The 13,214-nt window shown below is 38.8% G+C and overlaps 2 protein-coding genes across 3 annotated transcripts; one reads left to right on the top strand and one right to left on the bottom strand.

Moving 5' to 3' along the window:
- The first annotated feature begins 65 nt into the window (after positions 1-65).
- On the top strand, positions 66-7,813 carry strada (STE20 related adaptor alpha). 2 transcript variants are annotated; one of them, XM_005726218.1, is made up of 10 exons: positions 66-1,940; positions 3,976-4,078; positions 4,811-4,932; positions 5,125-5,233; positions 5,371-5,494; positions 5,596-5,767; positions 5,919-6,023; positions 6,231-6,484; positions 6,601-6,643; positions 6,808-7,813. In XM_005726218.1, the coding sequence occupies exons 2-10, from the start codon at positions 4,027-4,029 to the stop codon at positions 6,961-6,963; spliced, it is 1,137 nt and encodes a 378-aa protein (XP_005726275.1). In that variant the 5' UTR covers positions 66-1,940; positions 3,976-4,026; the 3' UTR covers positions 6,964-7,813. The 2 variants fall into 2 exon arrangements, with proteins under 2 accessions (XP_005726275.1, XP_005726274.1); XM_005726217.2 differs by lacking the exon at positions 66-1,940 and having other exon boundaries at positions 3,561-4,078.
- Positions 7,814-7,851: 38 nt separating this feature from the next.
- rnf113a (ring finger protein 113A) lies at positions 7,852-12,509 on the bottom strand. The gene is made up of 10 exons (XM_005726216.1): positions 12,310-12,509; positions 11,821-11,900; positions 11,313-11,411; positions 10,946-11,053; positions 10,659-10,768; positions 10,230-10,336; positions 8,716-8,805; positions 8,547-8,640; positions 8,361-8,467; positions 7,852-7,994 (listed from the first exon to the last, which is right to left on the bottom strand). The coding sequence occupies exons 1-10, from the start codon at positions 12,413-12,415 to the stop codon at positions 7,927-7,929; spliced, it is 969 nt and encodes a 322-aa protein (XP_005726273.1). The 5' UTR covers positions 12,416-12,509; the 3' UTR covers positions 7,852-7,926.
- Positions 12,510-13,214: the final 705 nt, after the last annotated feature.

Genomic DNA, 13,214 nt, shown 5'->3' with positions numbered 1-13,214 from the left:
ACATTATCACAGGATGGCACTCACAACTGATGTCATATGGGCTTGCCACGTATTTGTCATGCTTCTTCTGAAGTTGTATTTGGTATTAAAAGTGCTTATTTTTGACTATTAAATATTTTATTTCACAAGTAATTAAATGCGACTTTATCCTTTTAATGAATTAAGTTGCAGCTGACCACATGTACTGTACACCTTTAACATAAATGGTCATTAAAAATGGGATACACAGTAGATACATATGTGAAACAATGCAGATCATTTAAACATGTGGTTACAAACAAAGATAAAGAGGGAGATTTATTTATTTAAATAGGAAGAGGGTACAATAGTATTAAAACAAGGATGGGAATTAAAATGCTTTTGTCTTGATTATTTTGATTCCCTTAGATTCCTGATCTGGGGGGAAAAAAAAAAAATTCACGAGGTTTCAGCATTGGTGCAACTCTGAGTCTGAAAACAGGGTGGAAATAAAGCAAAAAAAACAACAAGGAAAAAACAAGAAAGGCATACATGTGACTGAACTGTGCAAAAGGTCCACAGCCATTAGTTTGGCGTAATTGTTTTGCAGTGCTCAGCTGACAGAAAAGTATGCAAGCATTGATTAAAAACTGATCTGAGGTCTGAGACATAGAGTTAAGGTAAATGGACAATCTGCAGCTATTTCTTAGTCCCCACCTTCAGTGACTGCAGTTCATGCATTAATTCATTAATGACTGCACCTTAAGGCTACGAGAAACTCTTTAGTGAGGTGTAGAGGGACTGTTGCAATGAGGGTGCTCCAGGTTTTGCAGGGTTCATAGCGCTACAATGTCACATACATAATTTAATGTAATTGGTTACTGAAGAAACATCCATATTGTTGTAAAGCCTACATAGTATGGTGTCTCAGTTAATTGGGCTCCAAGGAGTCTAGTGTTAAACTCATTACACAGCCTTAGCAAGGGATGTCTGTGTCTCTCACTTTGTCTTACTTCTTCCCAGCTGACAAGTCATTTAACTCTGAGCAACCTATTTAAGGTTAGATTTGGAATAGTTCCACGTGCATACAAGGAACATTTATGCAACTTAAAAAAAAAAAAAAAATCTTGATATTGGCAACAGAGTTGCTTTGCTAATGTGTTTAGAGTTGTAATGATTTGTTAACTCTTGTTTCTGATATTCTATATAGTTTTTACCCCTCAGCCATAAAGGGCTGATGGGGTATTGTTGTCACCCTGCCAGGTGGGTGATGTCGACACATTTTGTAAATGCAATAACTGAAGAACAAAGCGACGTACAATTTTCAAATTGACACCATATGTATAGCTACCAAAAAAATCTTGAAGAAGTTCATATCTGTGTGACCTAGACCTTAAGGTCAGAGGCCAAGTTTTCTGAAAATCCTGTGAATGCAAAGCTCATCTTTGGGCTGTCAGACTCCTCAATAATTAGTATTATAATTGTGATATTCTTGTTATTTTTGTCAAGTGTTTGTTTTTAATAAGAAGTTGTACAGTATTTGTCTCATTTTCATTTCAATGCATGCAGATCATTGCTCAGAGCTGCATTTGGATCAAGTATTTAATTTCTGTTTTGGCTGTGTTCATGATGGTTAAAATAACATCTGGGAAGAGCCTGATGGGTTTAGTGAGATTGTTTTGTTTTATTTTTTAAATTTGTGTTTTTTTAAGAACGAATGAAGCCTTTAAAACAGATAATTCTGTGTGGGTGGTCACCAAAAGGACAAAGATGCTGAATTAGACAAATCATGTGAAACCAGCAAAGCTCATTTAGCAAATTTTGGTTCATGCAGCAAACCCTTACTTCCAGAGGCTGTGTTAACCAGTTCAAAAGCTTCTCTAAACACAGATCCTTCTCTTGTTTTGTTTGTGTACATGTTTTTATGTCATTGATGTGGTTTTTCTACCCCAGAGCAAGCTCAGGGAGTCTCTCACAGGAAAGTAAGTGTGGTACTCCTGCCACTGCATCACCCCATGTGCCTTTTGTGTATGTGCGTGCATGCATGTATATGTATGTGCGCACACAGAATAAGCAGAATCCACTACCCCCTCAAGGCTTTGCACATTTATATATGCATGACTTTGCAGTTCATGACACACACTGTACATGCTTGTAGCATAGAAAGCCCTTTTCACCTCACTCACAAGGGCTTCTGTTTTGTGGTTTATAGACAAGCATACCTGAAAGAGATGAATTCATTCCCTCCTACAGCTTATTTGAAATAGTCTGAGTCCTTTGGTGTGCTGCTGTTTACATGTTGGCCTTCAGGCAGCTGCTGTTTTGGATTTTGATGGGTTTTTGTAGCCGTACTAAAAGTCTTGAGTAACATTAAAAAGATATTGTATGTTTTCACACTTCCTGTGTGAGGTGACGGCCCCTATGTTGAGTTGGTGGTGAGCTGAAAGTGTCACACTTTGATGTCTGCGACCGTGTGTCCCTGCAGTTTGTTAATGGATGGAGTTCCATGTGTTGAGCTTTTGCAATGCATGGTAACCCTTTCTAAATCTGATCACAGTGGCAGCGTCTAGTGTACCCCATGTGATTAGATGACATTTGCCGACACTCCCTTAAGCGATGGCTACCAAAGCATGTTTGACTTTGCTGTCATGCCAGTTTTAATGTGTATTTAATTTAAACTACATAAAGATAATTTCTTGTGGCTTCGTTTACACAAGAAACAACTCTTTAGTTTTATCTGTGAGGATATTTTCGGAGTTGTGTGTTCCTGATCTTGATCTTGAAGCCATCTCCAGCCTGTAAGAGTCAATTATGATCAAAGAAGGGTGCTGTTCTAATTTTGCCTGTCTCTTACTGTTGGTCACCATGGAGACAGTCCAAATATTCATACATCTTGCTGTCATTTGCCTCCACAGCTTGACTGCAGTCTGTCCATTTCCATCATTTTAACAGAAGTAAACTGATGGAATTCAGGAGTCCTCACTTTCAAAAATATAAGCTGTTCTCTACATGTTATGTAAAAGGTTTTAAGCTTAACTTCTGTTTTTGTTATTGGAGAATTAGTTCATAGCATAGATGGTTTAAAAGATGGCACAGTTACCATGAAGTCTCGTTCCGAGGCTTTGAAATGAGCATTTACACTATTAGCGTCTTGGTTGCAAAACAAACAAACAAAAAAATGCAATCAGATGTAATGGAGAGGGGCAGATCTGACTTTGAAACTGCTTATCGGTTCGTGACTTGTAATTGACAAGTTATTAGCACACGAGCGTTCACACATGGCTTTCAGATAGGGCAGGGGTGTCAAACTCAAATACACAGTGGGCCAAAATTCAAAACTGGAACAAAGTCGCGGGCTAACATTAATATTTATTTGGAAAAAACAATCTTCCTCCAGATATAAGAATGAATCTTTTCTTATGGACTCAAATAAGTTTTGCTGGAAAACTGAATATGGAACAAGCAAAGCTTAATACTAAACAATATATATATTAGCTGTATAATACCAGTAGGCCATCTCTAATAGTATTTTGGTATGGCTTCGCGGGCCAAATGTAATTAGGCTGCGGGCCAAATATGGCCCGCGGGCCAGAGTTTGACACCTATGAGATAGGGATTAAGACCCTTCACAATTGGCCTGGAAGCTACATCCATGTTTTTACACTGTGTTGTTCAGAGGAGTAACCATATACAACTGATGCACTGTAATTCTCTGGAGCAATTAAAATTGCGTATATGTCCTTAGGAATTATTGAGGTATTCTGATTAAGTGGAGCTCTGGTCATTATTTTAATGATTAGACTTATAGTTTGCCCAGTTTGTGTTGCTAATTTTCTCTAATTCCACTAGTGCTGTGGGTCATGCTAACATAGTCTCCTCTCTAGTGATCTTCTAACAGCTATCACACATAAGACTAAGTCTCCAGCTGTCACTCACAAACCCTTTTGGTTCAGTGCTATGACCACTGAGGTTCATGCCAGAACTGATCTTCGTTCACTGTTTCCTTTTCTCCTCCAGGCCAATGAGGACAGTCAGGAGAGTCTGACCTCGTTCCCTCGTCGAGACACTATGGGCAGTTTCCTTCCTGACAGCAGCTCTTATGAGCTCCTTGCTGTTATTGGTAAGTAAAATCAAAGACATGCCTCAACTTAATTCAGTTTTTGTTGGCAGTAACAGATTTGTTTTGCCTGCACTGGCTAAAGAACAGTTTCTTGTGATGTTTTTTTTTTCTTCATAAAACTAGATCATCTAGGGTTTTTCCTGACTCCTAATGCACCTTTTAAGCACAGCTGGCCTCCAAATAGTTAAGGTAGTAGCTTTGGGTGACCTTCATTAATGTCGTTCTTGTTATTTCTGGACATTTGTTAAACAAAATGTATTGATGCTTGAGTAAAGAACACTCAACTTAAAAATAGTTATATATAAACAAGTGGTCAAAGGAACAATAAGCTTTTTCTATAGCAATAAGTCTATCAACTGTTCATTTAAAATTTTTATCACTGCTCTTTTTGCAGTATTGATCAGAATTTAATCAAATGTACACACACCGTGGTCACCTTCCTGTGAATTATGATAGCTCATGAGCTGGATCTGCTACTATATCAGTAGTTTAGAGTCCTGGTGGTTTTTCCTTCCTTTTAAACTAAAGCTGAATGTAATGAATTGTTTTAAGTGTAGCTAAATGTGTTGTTTTGGGGTTTTTTTTACTATTAAAGGTAGTATTTGGATTGTAAATAAAAAGTATTGTTAAGTTGTGTGTGTTTAGCATTTAACAACATACAACAACATAAATATTCAAACAAACAGAACTGGAGGATGACTTTGTCTCAGTGATTTGAATATTGTCTTGTAGGTCGGGGCTTGGACAATTTAATGACTGTTAACCTGGCTCGATATAGACCCACTGGGGAGCATGTTGCCATCCGACGGATTGACTTGGAGTCATGTACTAATGACATGGTTACCTACCTGCAGGTTTGAATCCCTCAATGCCTTCAGTGTGCATGACTTGACTCTTATGTCACCCTCCTCCCCATATTTCATTTTAGTGCTTTATTGAGAATTTATCTGTTTGCCAGCCTCGTAGTCTATTGCATTTTATGTAATCTTCTCCTCCCCATCTTTCGTTCTGACATAATAAGATGTAGTTTCCTTTCTGTCTCACAGGGTGAACTACATGTGTCAAAGTTGTTTCACCACCCCAGTATTCTACCATACAAGAGCGTCTTTATAGCTGAAAATGAATTATGGGTCATCACACCTTTCATGGCTTATGGTAAGAAATCCAATTTCTTACCTTATTGCTGTTTCTCATACGTTATGCAACTAAATTTATGTTAACAATTCATGAAGCGGCCTCTGCTAATGTCGGAGAGCTTTCTAATCACGATCATCTGTTTTTGAATCTTGCAGGGTCAGCCAGAGATCTCATCTGCACACATTTTACAGATGGTATGAGTGAGCTGACTATAGCATACATTTTGCTAGGCATGCTCAAAGCTCTTGAATACATCCATCATATGGGATATGTGCACCGGTAAGACAAGCATGTGGTTTAATGTATATTACCCTGTCATTAAAATACAATCATTCACACCTGATACGATATTGATTATCTTAAATGTTTTGGTTATGCAGGAGTGTGAAGGCCAGCCACGTTTTGATCTCTGCAGATGGACAAGTGTGCATGTCAGGTCTGCGGAGCATCTTTAGCCTCATTCGACATGGCCAAAGGGCCAAAGTGGTCCACGACTTCCCCCAGTATAGCGTTAACGTGCTGCCGTGGCTTAGTCCCGAAGTGTTGCAACAGGTACTACATTTTTCAACACTGTGAATGCTGTTCTGCGGTCAATGTTAGAGGCTGCAGAACTATAGTTTTCATGCTACATGCACAATGAAAATGAGAAGAAGGGTACAGATGAAACTGACAGTTTCTATTTGATTTTTTTTTTTTTTTGAAGAATCTCCAGGGCTATGACTCTCGATCAGACATCTACAGCCTCGGCATCACAGCCTGTGAACTAGCCAATGGACACGTTCCCTTCAAAGACATGCCAGCTACACAGGTAAGCAGAGATGTGTCAACGCCCTAAATAGTCTCCTATGTTACATTTTGACTGTAGAAAGTAATTTAATGGTAAACAACAATATTGGTGTTATTTTCATTTTGATCTAAACTGAAGATTAGGGGCAAAGCTGAACACTAAAACCACAAACTCTTAAGGTGTGCAAGAAGGTCATTGGGTTAAACTAATACTAGCTCATTTCCACAGATGCTACTGGAGAAGCTAAACGGGACAGTGCCATGCTTGCTGGATACCACAACTATACCACCAGAGGAGCTGTCCATGAAGCCTTCCCGTTCTGGTGCTGACTCTGGGATCTGTGAGGGTCCGGGACCGGGAGGAGTCCGACACTCCAACGGTGAACCCTCGTCATCGTCAGGAGGACACCCATACAACCGGACGTTCTCCCCACAGTTCCACGCCTTCGTTGAGCTGTGTCTACAGCGAGACCCAGAAAAAAGGTTGGCGAAACTCTCCCTGCATATTTAAAGTATATATGCGATAAATGCACTGCAACTGCTTTTAGGAATGTGTTATGACTGGGACACTAACTGTTTTCCCAATTGCATTTCTTCAGACCATCTGCAACCAGTCTTGTTGGCCATCCCTTCTTCAAACAGGTGTGCAAGATATCGAATTAATTATTTTCACTTGTGTACATGTATCAGTATATAGTATTTAAAGTGTTAGACAATTGTGGGAGAGTTAGAACATTTAAATTTGGTAAATAAGATATGAATTGGTCGTGTTTCAGTTTGTTCTCTAAATCTTTTTGTTTTCTTAGATCAAACGGCGACCTTCAGAGGCCCTACCTGAGCTGTTGCGGCCCGTGTCGCCTATCACCAGCTTTGAAAGCTCCCAGCCTCAGGACTCACCTTCTGGACTTGCCAGTCTGGAGTCCGGTCTCAGCCACCTGGAAGTAGATGACTGGGACTTCTGACAGTGGAGGATTTGGCGGGAAGATGTTCATATGAGAAACTCTCTGAGCAGATGGGACAAGATTAGTTTTTGTTATGGCCCCTATGTATATAATACTAAAAGGAGTGGCTGTTCTCAGACCCAGGTTACAAACCAGCAGCCATCCTGCCTCTTTTGACATCTCTCACGCTTTTGTTCTTTAGATATGCACAAGCTCTTGCACTGCACTGATTGCCTATTTGTCTCTCTCTCTCTCTCACACACACACCTACACCTGTTTACAGATTGTACTCTTACATTACAAGCCCCCTGGAGCTAAAACAAAACAGGACTCTCACTTCCTCATGCTAGTGTTGAGGTCAGAGTCTGTGTTTGTAGCTTAAAGAGTCTCACAAAACAAACTGGTTTGAAGCTGCTACTAAATATTCAGAGGGGACACTCTACCTCGTGTGAGAACAGGGCTGCTTGATGCGGCCCTTATGCTCAGTGAGGCCATAATGGCGCACAGCGGTCCTCACAGCTGACTCGGTTAGTCTTCTGCACCAGATGGAAGGTTTTGCGTTTACCCGGAGGGTCAATTAAATTAACAGCATGTAAACACATTTCTTAGCTCTGCTTGTGTTACAGTGTAAACTACATTTCATGTTTCAGGCAACTGTTCTGTTGCACAGAGGTTAAGATTAACGTGTTAGTTTAACCATCAAAGCATAGACGTATGTATTTGCTTGAACTTACTCTGGGTATTAACTCATGTCAAAAATGAATGTTTTATTGGTGCTTGTTTTGTCTGCATGTATATTTGAAAGTGAGGGCAAAGCAATGTGTTGCAAAACTCAAACTTGACTTTTAACAATAAACGTGGTTGACGTTAACTTTTTATTTTGATGGCACCACACAGTGAGGCTGTAAACCTTGTTAAAAAATGTTTTATTTCAATTTTACACAGACAAACACGTAAGGGGAGGCTGGAAATGTTTGGATTTTGCTAATTGTCTTCATCGGATGGTGGTTGGTCTGTCATGGCATTGTGCTTCTCCAGCTTAGCCATCAACTCTGAGAGAGGAAAAAAGGTCAAATAAAACACGATTAATGGGTATTATTAAGTTGCACTGATTACAATATTATCTTACAACCTTGATTATACTTATTGTGGTCAAAGACAGCTGGAAACCTGGTGGCCGAGTAATCATTGCTGTTATGTTTGAAGCCATCGCATGCATAGTTGATGCATTTTTATGTAAATTTTCCACACCCCAGTGCGCAGTGACAAAAAGTAGGCAAACACACATCTGCATGGACTCCTTCACTCAAAGTCTAAAGCCAAAATTGATTTCACTCGTAACTGAGCGGACCCAAGGATGCAGAAAGGACAATCAAGACATTTAAAGAAGTCGTCTGTTTTATAGAGATCTTGCCTACCTTTAGCAGGATTGAACACTCCGTGGGTTTGAGTATCGCACACATAACAGCGCTTGGACTTGCGGTAATGCTGAAGTGCACAAACCTCACAAAAGAAGTGCCTGCACCTGAGAGACATTAGACTTGTTAATGTTTCAAAAAACAGGGAACAGCTTGGCAAGGAAAAAAATGACATTAAAGTCTTACTTTGTGACTACGGGATTCTTATAGGATTCCCGGCAGATGAAGCACTTGAAGGGCAAGTCTTCCTCATCACTGCTTACTTCATAGTTCTCTTCATCTAAAAAAAATAAGACAGCGTTCAGGAAAAGATTGTTTATAGTAGGAACAAAAATGCAGTTCCTTCTCAACTCACCATTGGCTCCATATCGTCCCTCTTCCAGTTCCCTCTCAATCTGCCAGCCATGTTTGTAGTCTGATCTGTCGTGGAGAAACTTGCAGCTGTCTGATAGCAGGAGAGATGATCATGAGGAAAGCTTTATTGAACGACCAGTATTTTCTTAAATGTCTCACACACACTACAAATTGCTCTAATCTATAGATAAATAGAATAAAAAACACAACTCAATCGCAATGAAAAAAGGTCTTAAGAAAAAATATAAGGTTTTATGAAAACCACCCAAAAAAGTGTCTGCCAAATTTTTTCTTGTAAAGGCTTTGGCACAGTTGCAGTCACACTTGTGCCACCTGATGCATTTATACACGTAATAGTTTAATTTCCCACAAAACAAAAACAATACCCCAATAAAAACAAAGTTGTAAGGGAATTTGATATTATTGCCATTAACTTTTCCCTGATTTTCTGTCGTTTTTGTGAATTTTCCTTTTTGTCATAGTGACTTCTTTTAAACAAAATACTGCATGGTTTGACTTCCTGAAAAATCCAAATTCTTAAGTTCTCCCATTACATCACATGTTAAAAGTGTTTTCTCTTATAAACGCAGACCATTTGAAAGCAGTGAGTTCAATGTCATGTATAAGAAACCTGTTTGAGCTTTGTGACGTTTCGTTATTGTGCTGGGAGCAAAGTCTAAAGATGCGCTGTGGTCATTAAGAGTATGACATGGTCAGCAACAATACTCATATATGCTGTGGCATTTAAACCAAACTCAACTTGTACTAAGGGACCCAAAGTGTGCCAAGAAAATGTTTCCCAACAATATTACACCAGCAGCAGCAGCATGAACTGTTGATACAAGACAAGATTCTTCTATCGTCCACGTTAGAGTGAGCCTGTGTGAACTGTAGCTTGAGTTTTCTGTTCTTAGCTGTCACCAGTTCAACCCAGTGTGGTCTTCTGTTGCTGAACCTCCATCTGCATCAAGGTTTAACAGTTGTCCATTCAGAGATGCTCTTCTGCGTAATGTGTGGTCATTTAAATTACTGTTGCCTTCCTATCAGCTCAAGCAGTCAGACCAATCTCTGATTTCTGCCATCAAAAAGGGAAGTTCACCTGGAGAACTGCAGCTCACCTAATATTGTGAACCAGTCTCTGTAAACCCTAAAGGTGGCTCTGTGGGAAAATTCCAGTGCATCTACATTTTCTGAAATACTCAAGATCAGCTTGTCTGGCACCGACAACAATGCCACATTTGAGTCACATAAACCAAATTGCCTGCTTCTATGTGGCTGAATAGATTTTTGAACCGACAAGCAGTTGAACAGATACACCTATTGAAGTGGCCAATGAGTGTATGTTGTTCTAACTAGTGGGAGGTTTTACTTACATTTGTCCCATTTAACATGTAACATTTAATCTGAGTTGTTTTTCTTCCTCAATAGATGGAGGGAAGTCATTAAAAAGACATTAAAATGAAAAGTGTTTGATTAATTATACAAAAGACATGTATTTTAAAATATCATACCCACCTCCAAAACCACAGAAACCAGTCTCCTTGTAGTCTTTGCAGATATCTGGCTGGTAGTCCCATCTGACTGTGGCTCGCAGGTGTTCAGGAGCCCTGATTGGTCCTTTTCTGTTAAAATGATTGAACTGAATTATACATATCAGTATTAACTAATTACATTTCAGAACTAAAAAAAACCCCAAAACTGCATCAGTGATAGATCATCAACCATGCACCATCATAGGAAAGTCTTGAGCAGATGGAGCATTATTTAATGTCTATTTCAAGCCCCTTAAAAAGCTCAAGATTTCCTTTGTCTTTGTGGTTTATTAGCAGTTTTAATGATACACACATCCACAAGAGAAGTGCATTTGGTGTTCTGTTTACTTTTATTTTTTTAATGACACAATGTGACTGTGATGGAATGGATAAGCCTCGCCTTAATGCTCACCTGACCATGCCAGAGGAGGCATTGCCCATAGTTGTGTCTTTAGGCTTGATGAATTTTTGGTAGTTGTTGATGCCACGATAGATTTTATCATCATCTTTACCTGTCAGTTCCTATTACAAGAGGAAAAAGAAGAACATTCGTTCAATATTTAGTTGAAACTACTGGACTTTTTTTTTTTTTTTTAGCACTCAAGTCACAATTTGTGAATATGAACAGAACAGTTTTCCAACTAAGTCATTATATGATAGGAGTTGTAGCCTTTTCTACAAGGCTTTAACATCTACTACCTCTTGGATTTTCTGACTCCTTTCAAAAATGGCCTGGGCATCTTTGTCTTTCTCTGTGTCCAGCTGATATGTAGCAGTTGCACCCATGTCCTCCGGTCCCTCTGGTTTCTTGTTTTTGGATAGGATTGGGAAAAAGATTTACATTAAACACTTATATGTGAGCACATCAATAAGTTTGCAAGACTGTGGCTCTTAAGCAGTATACAGGACAGGGAACACACACACACACAAGGCAAATCAGAAGAGGCCAAATCAGCATGCATACAGATGAAACAACAAAAAGGTTGGATACCTTGCTCATTCATATCTCCTTTACTTTTAAAGGACAGCCTTTAAAAAGTCAGTATGATAGAAAAAGTCAACTCACCGCTGATCGTGTGGACTTGTAGGAAACAGTCATCTTCTTGTCTTCTTTCTCGTCTTCACTTTCACTGGATGATACAGCATCTCTCTCCACTTTCTTTGTCTGGACAAAAATCCCAAAACAAAAACAGTCACCTCTGTCTCATTTGAGGCTACTTTCATAGCAGTCTTGTCTGCAAATGTGTGTTTGCATGATTAGATTTATAAACTTTTTCAAAATATCAGGTTTGCAAGTGTATAAAAATGTTTGTCCAAATTCTAAATGTAAAAAAAAATCTATATATGCATTAACATAACACACTTTTAAATACTTTAGTACTCTTGTAAATCTAAATGCAGATTTAGACTTTTGCAAATCTAACTTTGTACCAGCTGATTCTGGATACATACTTGCCATTTCCAGTGCACGTTGAGGTACACAGTGATTAAGACAGAAAAAAAACAATTCTCGACAAACACGTGTCAAAAATATAAATAATAATAATTAAAAAAAAGAATAATCCCCTAATTACCCTCTGAATCATTGGGTTGACGCGAGTTTCTTTCTTTTCTTTTCTCACAACGAGGGTCTGGTCCTCATCACTGTTTTCATCTGAAAAGGACATGAGTGAGATACATTTGGTGAAAAAAATCTAGTAACTTGCCCAATAACTGACAGCAGACTTGCAAAATCTTAGAATAATCTCGGAGTTAACTAGGAGGAAAAAAACAGCAGGCGCATCCAGCGTTCCAAATTCCGAGGAAACGTAAACGAGGCACGAATGTGAAATTTGTTTATAACAGGAACAAAATATGTGTCATCTGCGGTACTTTACATCGTTTCTCCGATTTTTGGAATCAGATATAGTAGTTTTGCCTCTTCCCGTGTTAATAACACAGTGGTTATCTGTAAAGGACTACGAGAACAGAAACAAGTAGTCGATCATTAAAAAGCTCGAGCGCTGTCGGCACCGGAAGTTCACTGGAATTTAAATGATCAGAAAGTGAGTTAAATAACAAACCTTTCTCGCTATCGCTTGCTTTTCTCTTTCGCCCAGAGAATTTCCTATTAGATTTTTTAAACAGAAAAGTGCAAGATCCCTCCCGAGGCTTCTCTGATTCCGCCATCTTGACTCTGTTTTGTAAATATCTGCTCTCGCCACAGCACCCTCTAGTGTCTAGGAGTCATCTCAAGTTAGTCCCTGTACTGGCCAAAAGGAGAATCACACCTGTCCATTTACTCAGGCATTGTGAAGTTAGATTTAAAAAGACAACAATGATACTTCAGTGAGAAAGTGGCTGCAATTTTTGCGAGCCAGTCAATCAAAGGTTGCTCAATGATATTTACCTATTTCATATTTAAAAATAATTCATGAGAATTTAAGTTATGTCTTGGAAATCTTTAGAACTCTATGAAGTGCTGTAATGTTTTTAGAGCTGTGCCAGAACACGTTCGTCCACCAAAGGGGAATTTAGATGCTTGTCAAAAAGTTATAATTATTTAAACTGTTTTAAATGACTTGTTGGTCTATAATCTATCAAATAAATTGCAAAAGTTTCTGACCAGGCACAAGGTAGGAGCTGCAGGAAGTAATTGGCTAAGTTACTCTTAGACAGTGACTTCCTTTATTTTTCCAGGTAAAAAGTCTAACTGATATTAAAAATATCTTTTTCAAAACATGTTTGGTCAAAGAGGGCTTTGGGGATTACAACAAATGTAAAAGAACAGTTCTATAAAGATATTTTAAGCAGCAAAAAAGGACTGGATTGATTATAATGCAGGACACAGAGTAGCTACAATAACGCAGAGTCGAGATACTTTCAAAAAAGTTAATTTCTTTATTTTACATTTAGCCCTTTGAAAATTCTGTTGACCCCAGCCTATCTGCCAATGTAAGGCAAGATATAACACATACAAACACATAAA

Source organism: Pundamilia nyererei, unplaced genomic scaffold (genome assembly GCF_000239375.1).
Source record: "Pundamilia nyererei isolate P.nyererei 1_Seehausen unplaced genomic scaffold, PunNye1.0 scaffold00018, whole genome shotgun sequence".
Taxonomy (NCBI): domain Eukaryota; kingdom Metazoa; phylum Chordata; class Actinopteri; order Cichliformes; family Cichlidae; genus Pundamilia; species Pundamilia nyererei.
Note: the sequence above shows the minus strand (reverse complement) of the source record. Positions and strands in the feature narration are given on the sequence as shown.